General features: G+C 43.7%; 1 protein-coding gene across 6 annotated transcripts in view; it reads right to left on the bottom strand.

The window, feature by feature from the left end:
• Positions 1-25,975, bottom strand: part of MVB12B (multivesicular body subunit 12B) — a 236,524-nt gene that overhangs the window by 159,675 nt on the left and 50,874 nt on the right. For all 6 annotated transcript variants that reach the window (XM_073600320.1, XM_073600323.1, XM_073600322.1 and 3 more), the window contains one exon: positions 13,372-13,494. In XM_073600320.1, the coding sequence (XP_073456421.1) occupies positions 13,372-13,494 (123 nt within the window). The remainder of the gene's footprint in view (positions 1-13,371; positions 13,495-25,975) is intronic.

Here is a 25,975-nt window from a genome sequence, read left to right as displayed (position 1 = left end):
TCGGCAATACCTAGAACTGTGACCAAGCTGTAGATTGGGAGCCAGTAGGATGGCCTCCTGATGAAGTCGACATTGTGCAGCCAATTGCAGTGCAGAAAGATTAGGATTGCTTCCTACTGACCTCGGGGATCAGAGGTTATTTAAAAGGGTAACTCCACTTTTGTGGGGGGAAAAAAAAAAAAATACAGCGTGTACAATTGTGATACTAGTCCTATTGTAATTTTATGTTATTAAAAACTACCTTTCCTTTTCAATCTGCAGCCGCTGTAATATTCTATAAATGCAAAGCAATATGGCTACATGTGTATGTGTACCAAAAGAAACACACACAGTGCAGCGCTACTACAGTGATAATTCAATGATATACTTACTGCTATGTATACAAGCAATAAAATTCAAATTCTTAAAAAATTCATAATAAATAAATAATAATTGAATTTGAATTTTACTAGATGTAAAAACAAAGATGTGCTTGTTACATGTATTGAGAGTGTCCGCTCGCTCACCACCGTGGCTGCGCAACGTCCCCAGCTCTGATCCTCTCCTCTGCACAGGTTTCGACCTCTGAATGGTCTTCCTCAGCAGATCTAAGGAAGACCATTCAGAGGTCGATACATGTGCAGAGGAGAGGATCCGAACCTGTGACGTTGCACAGCCACAGTGGTGAGCGAGCGGACGCTCTCAATAATGAACAAATTTTATTTTTATATCTAGTAAGTGTTCTCTTTTAGCGGGGTTTTAAATAAGTTTTATAGCAGAGAGCACTATGTCGGCTGTGCTTTTGATTACATGATACATGAGTCCCTTGAAGTGGAGGAACAGCTGAATAACCTCAGAGATCAACCCCCTATCTGTGAGGGATACATTGGATGGAGTGGAGATCGTGAAAAGGGAGAAATTGAACAGCTGAGTCCTGAGAGAAAGAAAAGACGTTTGGGGAGTGAAAATAAAGAGTTCATTTGAGTCTCCCTGTGGTTTGCACAAGCAATAAGAATTATTGAGAAGCACAGTGATATGATAATAACACTGGATCGCTACTACCAAGATTGATATTGATTTATGGGACATTATGATTTTTTTATGAATTTGAATTTTATTGCATGTATACATAGCACTAAGGCCCCTTTCACACTGGGGCGGGAGGTGCGTCAGCGGTAAAGCGACACTAATATTAGCGTTTTTTTACCATCGTTTTAGCGGCGGTATTCGTCCGCTAGCGGGACGGTTTTACCCTCCGCTAGCGGCCGAGAAAGGGTTAAAAACCACCACAAAGCGCCTCTGTAGAGGCGCATTGCTGTGCTGCCCCATTGATTTCAATGGGCAGGAGAGGTGTATACACCGCTCCGAAGATGCTGCTAGCAAGACTTTTCCCGTCCTGCTAGTGCACCGCTCCAGTGTGAAAGCCCTCGGGGCTTTCACAGGGGGGACACAGCAGCGGCTGTTTCGGGTCGGTTGGCATGCGCTATTTTTAGCACAATAGCGCCTGCAAACCGCCCCAGTGTGAAAGGGGTCTAAGTATAGCATTGAATTATCACTGTAGTAGCGCTGCACTGTGTGTGTCTTTTGGTACACATATATAGATTTTTAAAGTGTAGAGATTCCACTTAAAGTGTATAGCGGCTGCAACTTGATTAATTTAGGGTGGCGCTGATTGTTTAACACATTTGTACAATATGGCTACATGAAGTTGTTCTGTATACAGAATGTGTACTGATCACTCCCCAGAAACATTTCCTGCTTGTGTGATTGGCTCACCAATTTTCCCAGAAGTCTGCCTAAGATACAAGTCAGATTTCAGGCATCCCCTGCAACAAAAATGTCATTTATGGTGAGATATTTCCAATAGGCACACCTCTAAAGGGATGCAGGCCCAGCATCTGTCCTCATTAGTGCCCTGCAGCTGCCACAGCTGACTGATAATTATGAAACCACTCCCATTAGACCCAGTGATCACAGAGGCACAGACAAATACACATGGGTTTCTTATAAATAACAAAAAGGTAGGAATTTGCAACAAAGGTTGTTATAATCCTTGCAACGTACATAGATCACCCAGGGGGGAATGTTTTTTTCTCAACAAAAAGTGGAGTTACGCTTTAAAGCACTGGTTGTGCCCAGCGTAAAGGGGTTAATCTACAGCTCATAGTACATTAGTGTGATAGTCAGTAGGACAAATGCACCTTACATTTGTGGTCAATGGCAAGAATGCCCCCCCCCCCCCTCGCTTCCTTACAGATAGCTAAATCTTTTCTGAGGGGCAGACATTTTTCATAGCTTTAGGCACCCCATGTAACCTCTGAAGGTAACTTTAGAGTACCAGAGAACCCTAGTTAAGCAAGGCTATTATAGATGGACGTAGTTGGGTGTCACATCATAAACGGGGGTTTTAGCAGAATCAGATGTGTTGCTGCAATGCACAGCCTTTCAATAAACACCAAAGACTTACATTTGTACAACTATTCTACAAACTAAAATAAAGAAATTGGTGCACGAATCACATAATCAAACCATAATTAGATTGAACACGTAAACATAATGGGCCAAAAAATTAGAACGTGAGTGTTAAGTTCATTTATTCACTTGCATTTGTAGTACTTAATAGTCCTTTAAAAAAACGAAATATCCTTTGTCAAAAAGAAGGTTTATAAGTGACATCTCATGTGTACATTTTGAAACAAAACATCCGATCTGGTAACAGAATTCCAGTGTGTATCGGTGTCATAGACCAAACATGACAAAAATGGTGCTCAGATGAATCCCTTACCAGAAATAATGGATCTCAAAATTATAGAGATCACACTCACTTTGGTTTATCCAAAAGGATTCAGCAGCCAAGCTGGGGAGGGATTTCTGCTCCACTAACAATCACACTGATAATTCCTTGGTGACAGATAATTGGGTGTCAGCTCATAGTTACTCCCCACATGTGCAGAGAAAGAGGAAGATTTTGTAGTGTAATATGTTTTTAAAAAGGCATTTACTAAAAGCACCGATTACACTTACAGTTAAAGTGGAGTTCCACCCACTTTTACAACTCTTCAGCATCCCTCACTAAACTGTGCACTGTAAACAAATTGGATATTTTTAATTTTTTTTTTCTCAGCACCTAGTGTATATCTGCTGTATACATTTTTCACTTCCTCCTCCCTGGCCGCGGCCCATCGCATCATTTCCTGTTTGCAATGCCTTCTGGGAAGGGGCGGCAACTTCCTCTGAAACTGCCGTTGCTATGGAAACCTGACCAGAAACCTATTACACTGCTTGTGCTGCACTGAGCATGTGCGAGATCTGCAAGGATGAGATCCAGGAAGAAATACAGTCTGGCTTCAGATGCCCACACTTAAGATGGCCACGGCCTGCTGTAATTTTATAAAATTACAAACTACTGCTATAAACTAACAAAACAGACCTTAGTTTACAGACTAACTTTACTAGAATACATTAAGCTTGTGTATTATAGGGGTATTTTTATTTAAAAAGTATAATGGAACACCACTTTAAGCATATTAAAACCAGCAAAGCAAATACATTAAACACACAGTAGCGGTCAGCACCAGCCTGCTCATGAGGAATAACGTCACAAAATTGGCTCCACCCAACGCGTTTTCCCGTAACAGGCGTCAACTGGGAAAGGAGGCTCATCTGGGACGTCCATTACATACATTTTAATACAGATGGATGCGGCAAACCCAGGAAGTCCCATATCTCTATGTGTCCAAAGCCTAAATAAGAGCAGTTTCTGGTTTTGTTTTGCCCTTCTTGTCCTGCAGTTAACAATTAGTGGCGACACGGCTTTGGACACAGATATGGGACTTCGGTGGACCCCAGAGGAGAAGGATTAGGGCTGCTCTGTGCATTACCATGGCACAGGGCAGGTAAGTATAACATGTTTGTTATTTTAAAAAGGAAAAAAAAAAAAAAAAAAAAAAAACCTAAAGAAGGTTTAAGGTCGCTTTAAGTTGCAAAAGGCAAAAAATTTAATGGGGCCATCACTGTGGGCTTTTACGGGTTAAAACAGTTGGTTAGGAGGCAATACAATTCCTGTCAAACGTCCTCTGAAAAGTGAGCTGCTGCAGACGTCCTGCCTGGAGGAAGTCTGCAGGATTGGGGGTTAGGTTAAAAAAAAAAAAAGTGCCTTTTCTGGTACCCTAGACATATACAAAGTACCTTTGAAGCGCAGGGGCAGTTTGCATTTTAATGCATTCCTAAAAAGCACACCAATGCGCAGTATGTGTACTGCCATTTATTCTGAAAGGCATCCTAAATGCACATATACAGTAGACAAACACGGCTAAATTACGGCACACCAAAACACAGAGATGGTGCTCTGCAAAAATATTGCTAGTGTGCGTTTTCAGGCATTGGGGAGTGTTGACAGCCCATTCAAAATAATTGGATTGACTTAATACAAGGAGCCTTAAGGCAAGAAAACACTTGTCAATGAAACCGTAAAGGATAACTAAACTTCTAGATACAGCCTTTTCAACACAGAGGTGTTGTCCTTGAAATAACTTTCCAGTTTCAGAGAACCCCTGCTAAAAATTATTATATTTACAACTCACGATACATTAGTGCGATGGCCAGTGTGGAAAATGTGCCTTACACTTGTGGTCATTAGGAAGAATTACCCCCAAAAGATAGCTAAAAAGATCATTGGTGTCAGTGGGAACGTATATGAGAGGCAGAAGTTGCTCATTGCTCAAGGAACCCCTAGCAACCTCAGGAGGAACCCTGGTTGAGAAACCCTGTCCTAGAATAAACAAGTTCTACTTTGGCACTTCAATTCTTCAACAAACCAGAAAGCCATACCACCCAACTTTTAAGCAGCTATGTCAACATACGGTACTTTATAACAAAAAAGAAACCTGTACATGCTGTTCTGTCCAGAATGGCCCTATAAATGTTTTGTCCCATGTCTATAAAGATCTTAAGCCCTCATGCACACAGGCTGTTAAAATAACGTTATGAAAATGCCAGTATCTTTGCAGCGATTTTTTTTTACTTTTTTCAGTGTTTTTGCAATAGCGTTTTTGAGCGTTTTTCCGCGTTTTTTTTTTTTTTTCAATGGATCAAAAACTTTAAAAAACGTTGGTGAATGACGTTTTTCAGCGTTTTTCAGCGTTAGAGCGTTTTTACAGCTGAAAAACGTCTCTCAGAACCCACTGGTCCTGGGTTTTTTTTTACAGCTTAAAAACGCCTATGCCACTTGCAGCTCAAAAACGCCTAGGTGGGCATGAAGCCATAGACTAACATAGACAGGCCTTTTTAAGCTGCAAAAAAAGCTCAAAAAAGCAGCTGTAAAAACGTCCGTGTGCATGAGGACTTACTGTTATCTCTTGAAATTCAAGCCTTAGTCATTAAAAAAAAAAAAAAAAAAAAAAAAAACCACACACACACACAACACAGTAAAAACCGTTGAAGAGGATATAAACACAAATTCAGATCCTTACACTAATTTACATTGAAATATGCAATGCCTTTTTTCATGAGGAATTGATCAACTTTTTTTATTAGTGTCTGGAGATTAGCTTTAGGTCTCATGCACACCGGCACATAAATCTAAACTATGCGTATATTTTTATGTCCGAGATATACAGCTAACTATAGTAATGAATAGCTGTATGCAGGTTTAAGCTGCTACTTGTGCACGTGTAAAATCAAAACATTTCTGAATGCACACATTTCTGCATCCAGGGTTGTACACCCATATGCATGCACAGGCTTACGCAAGTAGTGACCTAAACCCATGAACAGCTGTTCATTACCATGGTTGACTGTATACAGCAGCTGTATATCCCAGGCACAGAAATATGCCTGCAATTTACTGTATGTCATACGGCCTCATGCGCCCGTGTGCATGAGGCCTTAATCTCACTAGCTGCTTATCACAGGGGCTGCATAATTGCAGGATTTTTTTTTTTTTTATAAATACGCTAGGCATGAAGACATCTTTCTGCTGTTTGTAGTGCCATCACTTTCCATGTGACACGTTCAGTAGACCCCAGTGGAACATGCATGGTTAATGTTGATTTTCCAAACAAATGCTAGGAGTGGTTATTTCCAGTTCCCAGGGCAACCCAAAATGCATTGATCAATGAAGTGGGCGTCATCAGATAGGGAATAGGATCTGACCGTAGCACAGTAATGGAAATATGGTACAACAAACATGTAAAATAAAAAAAATAAGACTGCAAATCCTAGTTTCAGGGGCAACAGGATCACCACTCCCACAGTCACTCCTACTCTGACACTAGATTAATATCCATATCGATCTTAAATATAATTTTTTTTTTTTATTCTTTTTATTATAGCAACTTACAAATAAACATTAAAAAAATCCTGCACCAAAAACCACTGCATTTTGGGTTTGTTTTTGTTGGTGTGTTTTTTTGTTTTGTTTTTTTTTGTTTTTTTGTGTTTTTTAAAGCGCTATAACAAAATGTGATTTTATTAGGATGGATAAGCAAAAATATGACGGTGACATCAAAATTGCAGCTTCTCTTATTACTTCTAATAACTAAAAACCTGTCCACTGAAAATATGGTCCACCTTCCTTTCAAGGTTCATACACAGACATTAAATATTAGCATGCTTATTTTTTACCGTAGAGCATTCAGAAAAGCTCAGATTGTGAGTATAGCCTCAGATAGTCAAGGATAACAGGTCTTAAACCGTACCATCATCCAAATTAATATACACAAGGAAAGGAAGGTGGGAACCAGGGGACAGTGGCTGATGTTGGCCCCATAACGATCCCACCCTAAATGGCTGGACTATACCGGTACAGATAAATAATAATAAGCAAATTATATAAAAAGAATTTATTACAAAAAGAAAATACATAGTATACTTAATTAAAATGCAAAACAGAAATTCAGGATTCCCCAAAGAAAATCTGTTGGTTACAAGGTATAGAATGGTCTGGTTCTCGACTAGTTTCGCGATATTATCGCTTCCTCAGGAGGACCAATCTAAAAACAAATAATACAATGCAATACAGGCAAAAAGAATACATTGCACTACAAGTAGTGATCATACAAACAGCATGTAAAAAAAAGAAATAATCAAATAGAAATGCTGGTTTGCCTTACCCTATGCTTGGGTGATCTGCCTGTATTGCATTGTATTATTTGTTTTATAGATTGGTCCTCCTGAGGAAGCGATAATATCGCGAAACTAGTCGAGAACTAGACCATTCTATACCTTGTAACCAACAGATTTTCTTTGGGGAATCCTGAATTTCTGTTTTGCATTTTAATTAAGTATACTATGTATTTTCTTTTTGTAATAAATTATTTTTATAAAATGTGCTTATTATTATTTATCTGTACCGGTATAGTCCAGCCATTTAGGGTGGGATCGTTATGGGGCCAACATCAGCCACTGTCCCCTGGTTCCCACCTTCCTTTCCTTGTGCATTCAGAAAAGCTGTGTTGTGGCCCAATACACAGAACAGCTATGGGTCTTTTTTTTTTTTTTTTTTTTTTTTAATTGACTCTACGAATGTCACACCATTTGCACAGTGGCCAGAATAATCCCCATAATGTCTAATAAGTGTATTTCCTATGATCCTCGGCTCATCTAGTGGCCATAATGTGTGGTATTGGGGCGATTATACTCATGTAGTAGGTACTTTACAATGAGTTGCGCCAATCCATACTGTATTTTAGGGCATGGCAGCCCAATTTTATTGAACAAAACAAAGTTCAAATAAAAGTCAGTTGTCCACGTGAGGGTTCTTCCACATCAACATAAATGGTCAACTGAAAATGTCGAGCCACCTGGCTCCTTTGTCAGAAGCTCCGCTGCACTTCTTACCAGTCCTTCTTAGACTGTATTGTTCAGCTCTTATGGTTCTCTTGGCTCACTCAGCCTCTAGTTGCAGCACAATGCTGCACAGCCCACTCCTGGCTGAATAGGGGTTCTCCTGATGCCCAAATAGAGCCCACCTGACTTCTGGGACAATAGCTCCTGTCTCCTGGGACGATGGCTCCTGTCTCCTGGCTGGGTCTCCTCTGACCCCTGGATGAAACTCCCGTCTCCGACATGAGAGCGGTCTCCAAACTGGAAGCCCTGAGCTATCCTCAGGTTTGGTTTATATGACCCTGCACACCAGCGAATTGCTAGGGTAGGGTGCTGTAGCAGCAGTCACGTCCTCCATGCTCCCCTCCTCATTGGGCGCCAAACAAGGGTCTCATGAGAGGCCTACCAGGTGGTGGGTTCTTCTGGGCTACATTGGGCACTTGTAACAAAATCACTTTACTACACATGGGGTACCTTTTACTCTTGTGCCATTTTAATAAATGCCCTAGGACCAGGCTGAGGCTGCCCTGAGGGAATACTTGACTTTAAGGTAGGCCTCTGCATTTGGAGATGAGCATACACCGTATATACTTGCACTGTAACTATTCTCCACTTTAACGCTCGCGTCCCCCTGAAAATGTGCACCTTCACTGTAATTCGCATTAAGGAAGGACACCTTGAACCTGGTCCACCTCCACCCTCCCAGCGTATCACCACTATGTCATTCCCAATAACAGTATGGGGTCCCACCGTACACACAGCACAGCCACCATTTGTGCACTTCACTTCACTCTGTCGTACCTGGGCACAGGCTGGGGACCTCTGCGGCGAGAGTCTGACCCTGTTGCTATGAGAAACGGACCGCTCAGGGAAAGAATGCCGACAACACTTCTCTTCTGCAAGAGGCTACCCACCTATCTCGGGCACACGCTTGCCGACAGGCTGCTTCTAACTTACATTACCCATGGTAACACTCTTGTACTGATGTCTTTGTACCGTCAAAGTACCTTAGTAACTTAAACAATGGGATGGTGCAGGTTACATGCATTACACCCCTTTCAGTAACTTCAGACCACGCAGAAACAAGGTTTAAAAACTTTACTTGGAAAAATGCAAAAGGTATTGCAAAGTCCAACATGCGGAGACATTCTTTCCTACATCCCTATCCCTAACTCAGGCTATGTGCTGCCCCAGCATACCTGCAAAAGGTAGAGTCCATCCATAGCATCTTCCAGCAGCTGGTTTCTTCGGGGCGAACCAAGTTTGATTACCTTTACATCATGGCAGTGGTAAACAGCATTCTTTGGTTCCTCATGGGTGCTGCTTTCCAATCTTCTCTCTCATGGGGTTCTCCCTAACTGGAACTCGATCCTGACCCCCAAACCTATTCTCTGCACCACTGTCCTACTTTTATATCACAGGATCAGTGAGTCCGACCCAGAGAAAAGCCCATCAAAAGCCAAAGAACCAGGAAAGGCATTAACTCTTATCCTCCCATCCCGGGGGAAGCATCTAACTTGCTATTTCCAAACCACTAACTTGTACTCGCACATTCTGCAGGCATTCAGTAAAATTTGGACACAGGTTTAAAGGCTCTGTCCCACACAAGGCACTTGGGAACTTTCAAGCTCCAGGTTTACGGAATCCAGAGAGAGCCAAAAATACAGCTTCCTCTGCTCAAAAACTATAGTCTGGAACCTCGCATTAAGGCTTAATTAATGCGAGGTTCCAGACTATAGTTTTTGAGCAGAGGAAGCTGTATTTTTGGCTCTCTCTGGATTCCGTAAACCTGGAGCTTGAAAGTTCCTAAGTGCCTTGTGTGGGACAGAGCCTTTAATCCTGTGTCCAAATTCTGTGTAATTTTATACTACATTTTCACAGTGGCAGGGCCTAACACTGCCACACAGAGTATTCTCCCGATTAAGGTACTTCATGAAAAAAAAAAAAAAAAAAAAAACACATTATGGCAACTAATGGAGCTGACCATCATAGGAACTAACCATTTTAGTCACGTTACGGAGATTACTCACAATGGATTTTCGAACGCTGCGACATACTCAGAAAATTTTATAAATTTGAAGATTTTTTTTTAAGATTCCCAAGTATTAGCCCAAAATGAAGGCTGGCTGTAATATCCTCCTCTGTACAAAACAGCAGTTCCTGCTCATTTCTAAACTCCACTAGCAATCTCTCTTCCTGGGAAGGCTATGCTTGAGTGACCATGTGAAATATCAATAGTTAGATCCTTAACAGGCATCGAGCACGCAAATGCACATATAACGCTCTTAGAACACATTCTCCTAAACACAAGAAAGCCTTATGGTCCCCCTAAATGAGCATATGGGAATGGTTTGTGCACATAAACCTTACTTTCTCTGCAGTCCGGTCCTGATAGGAGTTACCATAGTGTTAAAAACAGAACAGAAAGCCCAGTATTATTAACTGGAAGGGTTACCAGGCTAGCTATTTTGAGCAGAATATATATAAAATAAGCACCACATGTTGTATAGGGATCAGAGCCAAGGAATAATACATTCCTGCGATTGTCACTATGGTTCAAGAATCTGACTCAGTTCCAAAGCAGGAAGCGTATTTTATTCCATAAGCCCTCTCGTTATAAACTGGATGATCATTAAACTCTTACTAGCATTAAAGGGCACTTCATGTGAGGTGAGGGATCATTTAGGGCCCCGTTTACATATACATGATAAAAAAAAAAAAAAATCTACTTGTTGCATCATACGAAAAGCATATGCTGTATGCATCTGAACACAATGGTTTTAAGGCCTCATTCACATGGGTGTAATATAGTTTATACCCTTGCGAGGGCCGTGTTTGCATGCACAGGTGTTTCATGCATCCCCATGCAAGTAGTCCCATTCATGCCATTTGGGATGCAGCGGCTGCTGCACAGAAACAGCTGCTGCTCCCTATCTGACAGTTGTCTTGGTGCATGGCCCTGAACGCAGCAGTGTTCACTTTCGGGGGCCGCGCACTGACACGGCTGTCAAATTGGGAACAGTGGTTGTGTCTGTTCAACGTTCATATTTGCCAGCACACTAAATGTCGTCTGAAAAGCTTTTTTTATTGAAGAATAATTACAACACAAAAAGAAAGGTGTAACGTTTCAGAGCCGCGCAGGACCCCTTTGTCAGGCACATGAAATATGAACAAAGCATATCCCTCCTTCTACAGCTTCTTCATTCCTCTGCTATCTCCAAGGTGATGGGGGGGGGGGGGGGGGGGGGGGATCTGCAGCACACAGCCTGTGATTGACAGCCTCATCTCTGTTCAGGTGTGCGGTGTGAAGGGGAGCGTGTCCCTTCCCTTCAAAATCAACTCTCAGCGCTCTCCTCACTGAGATCTGCAGTGTGTAATTTCAGCTCTCCGCTCCCCGCTTTCTGACAGCTCAGACAAGCTTTATAAATTCTGCACTTTGCGTAGATGTAGAGAAGACGGTTTCAATTCAGCCCGGGTTTGAGGAAGTATATGCAGGCATAGACACTGCGGCGTCTGTATGGAGCACAGCGGCCACACGGAGAACAGTGTGGCTATACCAGGTTGGAGGCTCAGACTTATCACTGCCATGGACAGGTCTGACTTTATGAACAGTCAAGTACATGCAGGACAGTGTTTGCAAACGTTGAGAGTCATTTGAAGGAAGACCTTATGCATATTTATGGGAGTACACTGCCCATTAGCTCTGCCTATTTTCTGCCAAGTGCCTGCTTTCCGCTTCCGCTTTAGCCACCTATCTCATTATCCATCCTGTTGCCACCTCTGCCCAATATATACATTGCTGTGGAACGCTGATACAAGGTGGCCATTTATTGTGACTAATCCCATGTTAAATGGATGCCCTTCGTCATCATAACCTTACTATCAGCTGTACCTGCTGACTGACTCATGGAGGATCAAGTTCTGTTTTCACCTGGATAATCTCACCTCATGATATTGGTTGATGAGCAATATTTGGCTATATCCTAATTTAATCCTGTTCGCTTCCTCTGCTAGTGACCCATTACATGGTGTCCCCTATTTTGAGTGTGCTGTACAGATCACAGCAAATTAGAGTCTTCTACACATTGCTGAAACCTCCATTTGGATATTTTGCTCTTGTTTTCTCTGCAGAAGTCCCTTATTGTATGCGCATTTTGGTTGTGATATTTGAATGGACTGTATGGATAGGAGTAAGAGCTCTAGACAAACCTTTTGGTAATAGACAATGTTGTCTTTTTATAGTGGTGGAAGGTGGTTCTTTTTTTTTTGGATATATTTGTCTCCATTTTTGTAAAATTAATAAAGCCATTTCCTGAATTTTCTATATTGCTGTTTTACAGACCCCCCCCCCCCCCTTTTTTTTTTGAGGTAGTTCAGTAATAATCTGGAGGTTCGAGGTTATGGTCCTTTGTTTGGCAGGTCCTCTCCTGCCATTTCCTTTTTTTTAGATGCAGTGTACTAGCCATAGAACCCCACCTAACTGTGTGAGTGGGTGGTCTAACCTTGGGCTCCTATAAAGTACCCAATTACCCCAAGTCCCTTATTTTAAGATAAAAACAGGTACAACTTATGTAGGCGGGTTTGTTTCATCTCTGTATCACCTGAGGTCACTTCACTGGGTATATATGTAAGGGTTTACAACCACTTCAAACTACCCAGATTGGCATCTTTCAGCCAACACATGCATCCAGCAGACATTGCCAGACAAGAACTTTATTGAGTACACGTGACAACATTAAAATCATTCAGAACCAAAATTTTCTATATGCGATTATCTTCAGTTATTCACACAACCCCAGGGCACCAATAACAAATCCCAATAGTACAAACAGATGATGGGCTTAACTTGTGTGCCTCTTAAAGTTCATTCAAAGCTACATGTTCACTTAAGGCTACCCTATCCACAGGCTGACAACACTGCTGCCCAATTTCACTTCAGAGCTAACAGTGTTGTTAATCTAAACCTATGATAAACTAATTGTTCTACTGGTACAAATCAGCAGGTAATGAAAGTATGGCATAGCAGGGCTCTACAAATCCCAGGCACCAGATTGCTATGCTATGGCGACTAAAAATTGCGTCCTGGCGCCTGGGCTTTTGTCAGCCCATTCCCAGGTGGGAGCAATTCCTTTTGCCCGACGCCTCAGACATGCAATTCTGGGCTCCGGGCAGCTGGTTGCCGACTGTGCAGTCAGCAGTCAGCTTGGGCGGGCTCAGTGATCAATGTAAAGGGCCAATCACAGCGGCCCTTTATCATGTGATCAGCTGTGTCCAATCACATTGTAAACAGGCTTTTCATCACAACTGTGATGAAAACCATGTAAGATTTCAAAATAACAAGTGCAGCAATATCATTTTAAACCATGGCAACTGCAGATCAAACAGATGCCAAGATGGTAGCTTTCTTGACTGAAAAAAAAAAAAAGAAGGGTTAAGTTCCACTTTAACGGTCAGATGAGTTGGGCTGTGCTGAGCAACCTTGTTCAACGCAATCTCAACACAGACAAGGTCATGCTTTATCATGGTAGTTTAAACTACAGACAACACTACACTACGCTCTTTACATACCACATCATAGCCTGTGGGTGCTCGATTTCTTGATGCTACCACCCCAACACCAGTGATAGGATCCATAGACAGGTCCGTGAGAGCATCCGAGAGATCCCGAACTTCAGGCATTATTGGATTGTCCTGTGAAGGAAAGTTAATTATTTGTAAAAGAATTGCTACAATTGGTTCAACTTTTGTCAATAAAATTCGAGAACAGAGCTCATAAACAATCACATTCCACGTAACCCAAGCAAAAGTTCACTGCTTTATCCCCCCCACCAAAAAAAAAAAAAAAAAATTAAACAAACCACCAGAAACATTTTAGGAAAGACTTTGTTCCATCAAACAAAAAGCAAACACACACACACACACAAAAAGTGAAGAATCTTAAACCATATGAACCAAGGTAAAAGGGACTACAATAAAATGTTCTTGGCAACATTATATAATTTACATGGTCTCTTTTCAGCTAGCTCCCCGTTCACACCGGAGCGACCTGTCATGCCATTAGATAGTTTCAAAAATCGCATGACAAGTCGCACCCATTTGTGCCTATGGAGCCGTTCAAAATCTGTGCAACTCTAACTTGCACTGATTTGAAAAAGGCTCCTGCACTATTTTTTGGCAAGTTCATGTGCATGAAGTCACACAGATGTCGGCAAACCGCACTGACAGGCGGCTTTGAAATCGTAATAAAGTAACGCAATTTCAAAGCCACATACAGTATGAACAAGGTGTAAGTGATTTGGGAACTAAAGCCATTTTCCATATAGCTGGAGACAATATCCTACAGGTGCATCTCAAAATTTGAATATCAAAAAATGTATTTATTTCAGGAATATAGTTCAAAAAGAGAAAACTCATTTTATATAGATACGTTACACAGAGTGATATATTTCATTTCTTTCTTTTAATTTTGACAATTATGGCTTACAGCTAGTGAAAACCCAAAATTCAGTATCTCTGAAAATTAGACTATTGTATAAGACCAATTAAAAAAAAAAAATGATTTTTAATACAGAAATGTTGGTTTACTGAAAAGTATGTCCATGTACAGTGTAGTATGCACTCAGTACTTGGTAGGGGCTCCTTTTGCATGATTTACGGCATCAATGCGGTGTGGCATGGAGACGATCAGCCTGTGGCACTGCTGAGGTGTTATGCAAACCCAGGTTTCTTTCATAGTGGCTTTCAGCTTACCTTCATTGTTGGGTCTGGTGTCTCTTGACAATACCCCACATATTCTCCATGGGGTTTAGGTCAGGCAAGTTTGCTGGCCAATCAAGCACAGCGATACCATGATTAAACTAGGTATTGGTACTTTTGGCAGTGTGTACAGGTGCCAAGTCCTGCTGAAAAATGAAATCAGCATCTCCATAAAGCTGGTCAGCAGAAGGAAGCACAAAGTGCTCTAGAATTTTCTGTTAGAGGGCTACGCTGACTTTGGACTTGATAAAAAAAACACAGTGGACTTTCCAGCAGATGACATGGCTCCCCAAATCATCACTGACTGTCCTCTTCCATGACATCACGGAGCTGGTGGATGGTAGAGACCTTGCGCTCCTCCACCTTCCATTTGAGGATGCCCCACAGATGCTCAAAAGGGTTTAGGTCAAGAGACATGCTTGGCCAGTCCATCACCTTTACCCTCAGCTTCTTTAGCAGGGCAGTGGTCATCTTGGAGGTGTGTTTGGGGTTGTTATGTTGGAATACTGCCCTGTGGCCCAGTCTCCGAAGGGAGGAGATCATGCTCTGCTTCAGTACATGTTGGCATCCATGGTTCCCTCAATGAACTGTAGCTTCCCAGTGCCGGCAGCACTCATGCAGCCTCAGACCATGACACTCCCACCACCATGCTTGACTGTAGACGAGACTTCCTTCTGGGACAACAGCCATGCAGACCAATTTGATGCAGTGTGCGGTGTATGGTCTGAGCACTACCAGGCTGACCCCCCACCCCTTCAACCTCTGCAGCAATGCTGGCAGCACTCATATGTCTACTTCCCAAAGACAACCTCTGGATATGATGCTGAGCACGTGCACTCAACTGCTTTGGTCGACCATTGCGAGGTCTGTTTTGAGTGGAACCTGTCCTGTTAAACCGCTGTATGGTTTTGGCCACCGTGCTGCAGCTCAGTTTCAGGGTCTTGGCAATCTTCTTATAGCCTAGGTCATCTTTATGTAACAATTCTTTTTTTCAGATCCTCAAAGAGCTCTTTGCCATGAGGTGCCATGTTAAACTTCCAGTGACCAGTATGAGAGAGTGAGAGTGATAACACCAAATTTAACACACCTGCTCCCAATTCACACCTGAGATCTTGTAACACTAACGAGTCACATGACACCAGGGAGGGACAATGGCTAATTGCGCCCAATTTGGACATTTTCGCTTAGGGGTGTACTCACTTTTGTTGCCAGCAGTTTAAACATCAATGGCTGTGTGTTGCGTTATTTTGAGGGGACAGCAAGTTTACACTGTTATACAAGCTGTACACTCACTACTTTACATTGTAGCAAAGAGTCATTTCTTCAGTGTTGTCACCCTAATCAGCCATAACTTTATGACCACTGACAGGTTAAAGCAGGAGTAAAACCATCGATTTAACAGTTAAAAAAAAAACTGTTAATGAATGCTAACTGAACAGTTTGCCACGCATCATCCCCCCCCTAAACCCCCCCCCCCCCCCCCCCCCCGAAAAAAACCCCACCAGCTGCCACTGGTGACAACACTCACTCACTGTACCCATAGAGGAACAGCGTTGTCATCTTAGGCTGGGACAATAGAACACCCCCTCTTTTCTTCTGAAGTCCTCATAGCTAGCTGGGAAGGCCGATAACTTGGTTTGAGATATCAGCTTAGTGCACAGGAAAGACACTGGATTTCTGTCAGGATCAACAGGTATGATTTTGTATAAAAAATACTTAGTCTGAAATAAAGAAAACTAATGCAGCCACCACATTTAAGAACTGATAATTAAACTTTTGTTCTTGGTTTAAAAAATAATATAAGCGACCCTGTATGTGTCAGGTAGACAGGGATTTTTAAATTGTTTCAATGACATTTCTATGTTGGACTGTTGATGCTAATTTGATCCATTTGGTCATTTTTTGTGATTGAAAATGGTTGAAAGCGACTGAAATTGCTAAGTAAACAAAAGGAAATGTCTACACATGAGTTTTAATTACTTCAGAGAATGACCTTTTACAGCCTGGCTTACAAGAGCCTCGTTTGCTGCATACATGGATTTCAACTCAGGCAATATGGTGGTTAAATCTCATTTGCAAACAATTAAAATCTTATGTGCAACTAAGCTCTTGAAAAAAACATGTTCAGTTTATAACTTGGTAATAGATTCCAGGTGCTTGGGGGGAAAAAAAAAAAAAAAAAAAAAGCTGTGCAAAGTCTTAGGCTCGATTCACACTAATGTGTTTTTTGATGCATTTTGCAGAAATGCAGGGAATTTTTTTTAACATGAATTCCTATGGAACACGTTCACATCAATGCATTTTTGTGCCTTTGCATTCTTGGAAAGGGTCGAGGACTTTTTTCCCGTAAAATGCAGCATTTTGCAGGTAAAGGACTTCAATGGACCCGCATCCAAAATGCAAGTGCCGCGTTTTTACCACAATTTTGCTGCTTTTTTTTTTACATTGTATATAGCTGGTTGTTAAGGGGGGGGCCGGGAAGCTGGCTGCCGCGTCCTTAGCAACTGATGAGTCATCAGCTGCCAGTGGGCTTCTCCGCTGAATGTAAAAAAAGAAAAAAAAAAAATTTGCCGCCTAAAAAAAATTAAAAAATTGTGTAAAAAACAAAAATAGCGTGGGGTCCCCCCCCCAGGTCCATACCAGGCCCGTGGGTCTAGTATGGATTCGAAGGAGACCCCCCCCATGCCAATTTTTTTTTTTTTTAAACAGCATGGGGTCCCCTCCAAAATCCAGACCCTTATCCGAGCATGCAGCCCGGCAGGGGACGATGGGAGGCTCTGTGGGTCCCCCCCCCGCCCCAAAGCACCCATCCCCCCACGTTGAGTGCATGTGGCCTGATATGGTTCAGAAAGGGGGGGGGGGCTTGCTCGTCCCCTCCCTTTCCTGACCTGCATGCTCAGATAAGGGTCTGGTATGGACATTTAAAAAAAAAAAAAAAAAGTTTGGCGTGGGAGGTCCCCTCCAAAACCATACTAGACCCAAGGGCCTGGTATTGACCCGAGGGGGACCCCACGCTGTGATTTTATTTTTAGCCGGCAACTCTTATTTTACATTCAGCAGGGAAGCCCGCTGATATCTGATGACTCATCCGTTGTTAAGGACACGGCGGCCGGCTTCCCGGCCCCCTCCTTAGCAGCCGGCTATATAACGTGTAAAAAAAAAAAAAAAAAAAAAAAGCAAATCGCTGTAAAATCGCGGTTAAAACACGTGTCCAAAGACGTGGCAAGCACCGCAAAAATGCTCAAAAGCAACATGCATAGATGTGAGTCGAACCTTAAAGGGGTTGTAAACCTTCGTGCTTTTTCACCTTAGTGCATCCTATGCTGGACTCGGGAGCGCGCCCGCAAGGTAACCCCCTCGGGAGAGCGCTTATCCTAGGGGGTTATCTGATGTGGGGGAGGAGCCGTGAGAGCCACCGGGGGACCGCAGAAATGGACGATCGGGGCCACTCTATGCAAAACGAAACCCTTACAACCACTTCAAGCTTAGTTTCCACTTCCACTTGTGATTTTGTTCCATTTTTTGTCCTTTGTGAGGTGCAAATTTAACGCAATTTTATCGCGAATTTCAGGAGTTGGACATTCTATGCGATTGATATTCTAGCCAATGGAATCACAATGTAAAAAAAAAAAAAAAAAAAAGGTGTTAACTTCCTGGTTTTTGTGGAGAGTAGTGTGGTGGAATTTGCACATATATGAACCATCAATGTGATTCAAGAACGATTTACATTGATGTTTATGGAGACTAAATTCGCAACGCAGTAAACTCGCACAAGACTCTTTTTTTAATCGCATTGCATTCGTAGAGGAATCGCAATGCATGAATGTGAATGACCGTCATTGAAAACAATGACTTTAGGGGTGACATGCAAATTTAAAGTGTTTTTGACGCATCGCATTCGTCATGAACTCGCATCACTGTGAACCGGGCCTAAGGGTTGAAAGCAGAGGGAAATTCCAAAACTTTTCTGTTGTCACTGAAACAGGAGGTTATGGAGAACCTGTAGTTTAGGAGACAACCGTCTAGGAAGTGATTTCCTCCCACTTTGGAGAAATCACCCCAAACAGGACACAGACAGCAAAAAGGAAAAAAAAAAAAAAAGACATAAAATAACTGCCAAGTCTGTCTGTGTCTTTTGTCTGCGATTCTGATTTACTGACTTCAGTAGTGTGAAACCCCAATATGGAAAACACATGCATCAATGCCACATCAGCAAAGTTCTACATCCTCGTCATTTATTATGCTAACCGATCAGTGACTCAAAGTGGCCGATTTACTAAAACTAGAGTGTGCAAAATCTGGTGCAGCTCTGCATAGAAACCAATCGGCTTCCAGTTTTAATTTGCCAAAGCTTTATGGAACAAGCTGAAGTTAGAAGCTGATTGGTTTCTATGCAGAGCTGCACCAGATTTTACACTCTCCAGTTTTAGTAAATCAACCCCAAATTATTCAAGTTGTCACAGGATCGCGTTTGGAAGATTTTCCCCTCCCCTATTATTCTAATGACAACTCAAAAGTTTCAGAATTCCCCTAAACTTAGAATAACTAGAAGGGTGAATTTTCCCAGCGGGGCCATAGAAAGCAATAAACACTCAATGGGTCTAACCCTGTCCATCCAGATTATACACAGTAAGCTCACCTAATGATCTAGGCAAAGATTAGCTGAAAACCCTATTCTTATCGACACAACAGTAATTATGACAGGTGCTCATTATGGTGAAGTTTACAGGAATGATATAACTGTTGTGGCAGCCTCCTTATTGACCTCACTCATTCCTAAACCACTAATTAGTGGTGGTGTGGAGTGATGGCAGCCAAGGTCTAAATCCAACCAAATACTATGAGAAGTTACATAAAGTTATTGTAAAGCTTGATTTTTTTATTTTTTTAAAATAACAAACCTGTTATACTTACCTTCTCTGTGCTAGCGTTTTGCACAGAGTGGCCTTGATCCTCCTTTTTCTGGGGGTCCCCCCCCCGCACGGCGCTCCTGGCTGCTCCTCTTCTCGAGTGCCCCCGCAAAGAGACGCTTTCCAAGGGGGCACTCGTGCAGGCGTGCTCCAGAGTCCTGCTTCTGCGTCCATTGACACAGACAGCATGACTCTTCCCCACCCCCCCCCCCCCCCATGTCACTGGATTTGATTGACAGCAGTGGGGGCCAATGGCTCCTGCTGCTATCAATATATCCAATGAGGACCAGAGACAGCGGCTTGAGCTGCTGTACTTGTCTCCTCGTCCCTGGAGCGATAGGGCACAGGTAAGAAAAAGGGGGGGGGGTGAAGCACAAAAGTTTTTTCACCTTAATGTATAAGGGGTTTAAAACCCCTTTAAAGTGACTGTAAATAATATAGTTACCTACTCTGTGTAATGGTTTTTCACAGAGCAGCCCTGATCCTCCTCTTTTTGGCTCCCCTGTAGGCATTCCTGGCCCCCCCCCCGCCAAGTGCCCCCATAGAGAGTCGCTTTCTATGGGGGCACTGGCAGGCTTACGCCAAAGCCAGCTGTGTGTGTCCATAGAGGAGCGCGTCTTGGCCCTGCCCCCTACTCCCTTCTTACAGGCTGTGATTGACAACAGCTAATGGCCTCCTGCTGCTATTTCTGAGCCAATTAGGGGGGAGAGAGCTGAGAGAGCATTCCCTGCATTAAAATAAAAAAAATGTATAGCGCTCTCGTCTCCCCCTTCCCTGTGTGAAGGGGAGAAGAGATCCAGCATTGTGCACGGCTCCACCTCTTCTCCCTCCCTTCCTCTTCACACAGGGACTTGAGTAGCAGCAAGATCCATTGGCTCCTGCTGCTGTCAATCAAATGCAGTGAGGAGGAAGCAGGGGATGAGACTAAGCCCCCCTGTATGTGTGTAGCAGTGTTTCTCAACTCCAGTCCTCAAGGCGCCCCAACGGGTCATGTTTTCAGGATTTCCTTCAGGTGAAACGGCTGTGGTAACTACTAAGGCAGTGAAAATGATCAAATCACCTGTGCAAAATAATGGTAGACCTGAAAACATGACCTGTTGGGGTACCTTGAGGACTGGAGTTGTGAAACACTGGTCTATGGAGTGCAGCTCCAGCTCCCACCCCCTCCCCCTGAAAGGTACTAAATGTGGCACAGGTACTTGTTTTTGACAGGTACCCTTCCCCACTTCCAGGAGACGGAGCCGTCCCTCGAAAGTTCGGCCCCCCCCTCCTCCTTCCCCTGCGCCAATTAGAAAGTGCAGCACGCTTTGCGCATGCGCAGTAGGGAACCGGCTGTGAAGTCTCCCGTACGACGAATGGCGGCGGCAGCACCCGACAACCGACCCGAAAATCGTCTGGGGTTCCGACATTGCGGGCTCCCTGGACAGGTTCTGTAAGTGTATATATATTAAAAAAAAAATTTCCCCAGGCAGAACATCGCTTTAATGACACCCCAAATGCAGGTTACAAATGCAGTGCGTTTGCCCGCACTGGATCGCAAGTACTATGCAATCCAGTTGCAGTGCCAAAATTGGTGCAATCACAACTTTGGCGCAATGCGGTGTAATTTGAGTCTACTCAAAATGAATGGGTTCAAATCTCACCTCGCTGAATCGCATGTGTATTGAACAAGAATGTGGAGCGGTTGCTATGCGATTCACATGCGGGTCATAGTGTATCACAAAAAAACAGCCTATCAGCACTTTTAACAAAAAAAAACAAAAAACAAAAAAACAAAGACTTTACTTTCACTTTGAGGAGAAAAGATCACTTTCCCCGTTCAGAGAGATGTGATGGTGTCTGCATACAGCCCACCCACCCCTCATGTCTTGTATACATATCCTGACATGCTCGCTAGTCGCCTTCCCACGCTGCAGGGGCTCTTGCTCAGGCCTTATTTACATAAGCTTTAGCTCCTTAAAAAAAAAAAATAAATCACTATAGACAGTTTGAAATTGAGCCAGTTCAGCAGGGAATTTCAGTCAATGTGTGGCACTCCCCTTTGACAAAAGTCTATAGTTGGATTGACTTTTGACAATCTGACAAGTTGGAAAACTTCTATCAATCAGTGGCTGCAGCCACTGATCTGTGTATTCTGATAGCACCGGGTCCTGCTGTCAGAATACAATATCCCGGCAGGGCGTTCCTTTATCTGTTCTTTTTTTTTTTTTTCAGCCCATAGGATGGACAATAAAAAATAAATAAAAACAACCTTCTATGGCCACCTTGGGAGCAGTGTGAACAGCGAAGACACATTCCCACTAGTGGTTGAGGGGTGGTAAAACCCCGCTATTGACCCACGCTTTTACCACACCCCAACTGCTACAAACTTTAGCTGCAGAGCCATTGTACACATGTCGCGGCTCCGATGCTTTAAGGCCCCAGCAGGAATTACATTCCCCGTTGCGCTTGGTGGAGACTACTTCCTACCAAATGTGACCCATTCAAGTAAATAGGGCCAAACTTCAACTGTCCCGTAACCACACACAACGCATGCAGTTGTGGTGCGGCCATCCAGCATTTAAAGTGGAGTTCCACCCAAAAATGGAACTTCCACTTTTTGGATTCTTCCCCCCCTCTGGTGTCACATTTTGCACTTTTCATGGGGGAGGAGGGAGCAGATACCTGTCTAATACAGGTATTTGCTCCCACTTCCTGGCATAACTCACCGCGTCGCTTGCAGTGACCTATGCCACTTCCGGCGCCTACCCCATCCTCCACCGCTGTATTCTGTGAGACACAGAACACAGCAGGGACCAGTGAGGACTCACAGTGCGACTCACGCATGCACAGTAGGGAACCAGGCTGTGAAGGCTTCGCTTCCCGATTCCCTTACCAAAGATGGCGGCGCCTCCACACGAGAGCCAAGGGACATATCTGCTTCATGGTAGGACGTTGCGGGTGCCCTGGACAGGTGAGTATCCATATTTTAAAAGTCAGCAGCTGCAGTATTTGTAGCTGCTGACTTTAAAAAAAAAAAAAATTGGCGGAACTCCGCTTTAAAGCACTTTTAGCTCCAGTTCAGTAATGCTTAAACACAGATCTTAATGGCAGTGCTAACTGTCATTTTAAACAAGCTGCTAGCAGGGTTCAGTGAGATTCAGCACAACTCCCCGTGTAGCTGCTGACTTTTAATAAACAGACACTCACCTGTCCCACAATCCAGCGATGTGGCCGCACGGAGCCTCGCTCCTCTCCCCCTCCTCTCCGTGGCGCCGCCATTGAAACTGTGGGCACCCGGCCGTGACAGCTTGCGGCTTCATGGCCGGATGCGCACTGCGCATGCGCGGGTCACGCTGTGCTCTTCGAGTGGACAGGCAATCTTCTGGGACCTGTGACATGTCCCAGAAGATTGTCCAGAGGGAGGGACCACCTAGGAGGAAAGGAGTCACCTAGGCGGCCCGAAGTCAGAAGCAGAAAGTGGGACAGGATGTCCCACTCAAAACTAGGCACCCACTCCTGACATGCCAAATGAGGCATGTAAGGGGGCGTAGAGTGCTTAAAGCAGAAGTTCCACTTTTGGGTGGAACTCCGCTTTAAGGTGACATACCTTCTGCCTTTAGAATCACTCCCACTCCAAAGTGGAGCTGAAGGGCGATTTAACTACTTGCCTACTGCAATACATATATATATGTTGCAGTTTGCAAGTGGTTTACCAGGGTTATGGCTGAAGCATAACTTTTTTTTTTTTTCAGCCGACGCCTAGCTTTCACATGAAAGCGACCCGAGTGGATCATTAGCCGCTGGATCACTTTCCAAAAGGGACATGGCCACCCGGCACTCGCTGGTGTTCCTCAGGCTTACTGTTTTCACTGGCGCACCCAAGAAATGATCTGGCGGTGTGCCCCACTGGTCACAGAGGCAATGAGAGACTAGCTCATCTCTGATTGCCTCTATGGCCTTGGAGGACCGGAGCGATGTCATGGCGTCACTTCTGGTCTAGGGCGGAAGTAAACAACTTTTCTTTTTTTTTGATCTTTTGCTTTTAAGAGGTAAAAAGGAGAGATTTTGGGTCTTTTTGAACCCAGATCTCTCCATAAAGAGGACTGGTCATCCTTCTTTCTATTAAGAAAGTGCCCCATCCCTCTGTGCTCGCACAGAAGCAAACGCATGCGTAAGTCGCACATGCATATGGCACCACACATGTAAGGTATCACCACGAACCTTAGAACGACAGCATTCAATTCTAGCGCTAAACCTCCTCAGTAACGCTAAACAGGTAACCTGTAAAAAATAATTAATTGGAGATTTTTGTACCATAGTTTGTCGCTATTCCACAAGGGTGTGCAAATTTAAAGTGTGACATGTTGGGTATCGATTTATGCTGCAATACAATTTTTCATATTATTGAAAAAAAATGGGTTTTTTTTGGTTTTTTTTTTGTTATTCATTTAAGTAATTTTTTCCCCCAAAAAACCACTGCGCAAATATGGTGTGACATAAAAAATTGCAATGATCACCATTTTATTTAATAGGGTCTCCGCTAAAAAAAAAAAAAAAATTATATATATATATATATAATTTGGGGGTTATAAATAATTTTCTAGGAAAAATAGGAGGCTGAGCCGCAGATTTACTTTCAGTGTCAGAGGCAAGAAGGGACTCCGAAACTAAAAAGTTTATAAAGTCAGGATTAGGTAGGTAAACATGCCTTGGAGGAGTGGGCTATGGGTACTCTTTGGCCTGTGTCCCTTGCATTCACTGAAAATCAAAAAATGCAAAACATTGTGTGAATGGCAAGAGTGCTAAGCGAGGGATCCTCTGTGGTCAGTGTTCAAAGGGGAAACCACTCAGCACAGGTCCTGGAAGCTTGCGGCGATCACTGTAGTAGCATTGACTACTGCAGTGATCGTCCGTTTCTCCAGAACACCCACAGACTATTAGATATACATACAGTATACCTACATTGATCCAAGGTGTTGTCTCCCTGCCATCTGATTAAAACCTGTACATTCTGCGCCAGCGTACTTCGATTGTATGCAATGAGCATGGTTGTAGGGCACTTGCGGCATTGATCCCATAGACTTTCTTTGGTTACCTTAAGCGACGGTAACGCCCACCAAATGCAACATGCGTTTTAATTTTTGTCAAAGTGCAGAATCGCAGCTATGGCACAAGTACAGCTCTGCGTGGCTGCATTCAGTGAGAGGTTCAATCACCTGGTTATACTGCCTCCTGGCTGCACATATAAATAAACCCTAATGCCGCGTACACGCGAGCGGACTTTACGGCAGAGTTGGTCCGGCGTACTTTGACGGACTTTCCGAATGAACGGACTTGCCTACACGCGATCAACCAAAGTCCGACGGATTCCTACGTGATGACGTACGACCGGACTAAAAACAAGGAAGTTCATAACCAGTAGCTTCCCTAGCGACGGTTTTTGTCCGTCGGACTAGCATACAGACGAGCGGACTTTTCGACCGGACTCGAGTCCATCGGAAAGATTTGAAACATGTTTTATTTCTAGGTCCGTCAAACTTTTGGGAAAAAAAAAGTCCGCTGGAGCCCACACACGATCGAATTGTCCGACGGACTCTGGTCTGCCGGACCAAGTATGCCGTAAAGTCCGGTCGTGTGTACGCAGCATTAGGCTACATTTACACCCTGTGCATGTCTGGAATGTGTGCAAAATTGCATGCTTTCCCAACACACACAGAAATGCGCTATCTTTTAGCAGATTGCACTCCCACAAATCTGGTAACGCACGTTTTTTGTGCATGCAAAAACGCAGGGTGCCGCAGCACCCGCCCCCCCTTAAGCTGCAACAGACAGCGGAGGAGGACGTTTACATGTCTCGGGTGTGAGGCGTCACTTTGTGCCCGCGGGAAAGTTGACCCGACATTTAGCGTTCAGCAACTCTTTAAATGCAAGTCAGTGGAGAATCACTGCAAACGCCCTGCAATTGCATGCAGTGCACATGGCTGCAGTGCGATTGTCAGCAAAAATGGGGTTAAAACAGACAATGGGGAGGCATTGCATCGCTTCCTCACGGCTTGTCAGTAGCCTCTGGAGCGTGATCCAGAAGCTGATTGGGCTTCAGAGGCAAAGGAGATTTAGTCCTGGTTCACACCAGTGTGACTTCAGCGCAATTTCAAAGCCACAGATCAGTGGGATTTGCACCTCCGATTTCATTGAGGCTTGTGACTTCATTTAACAGAAGTCTATGCAAGTCGCAATGAAATCCCCAAAAAAGCAGTGCTGGACTTGAGTCGCAACAATTTGAACGGTTCTAATGCCAGCAATGGGGTGACACGTGTCATGCGATTTTGAACCATTGAATCGCATGACAAACAGCACCAGTGTGAACCTGGGCTTAGAGCCCTTTCACACTGGGGCGGGCATCGGCGTCTGCGGTAAAGTGCCGCTATTGTAAGCGGCGCTTTACCGTCGGTATGCGGCCGCTAACGGGGCGGTTTTACCCCCCGCTAGCGGCCGAGAAATTGTTAAAAACCACCGCAAAGCGC

The sequence above is a fragment of the Aquarana catesbeiana genome, linkage group LG09, assembly GCF_042186555.1.
Source record: "Aquarana catesbeiana isolate 2022-GZ linkage group LG09, ASM4218655v1, whole genome shotgun sequence".
NCBI classification, from domain to species: domain Eukaryota; kingdom Metazoa; phylum Chordata; class Amphibia; order Anura; family Ranidae; genus Aquarana; species Aquarana catesbeiana.
This window is presented reverse-complemented; position numbering and strand designations above follow the sequence as displayed.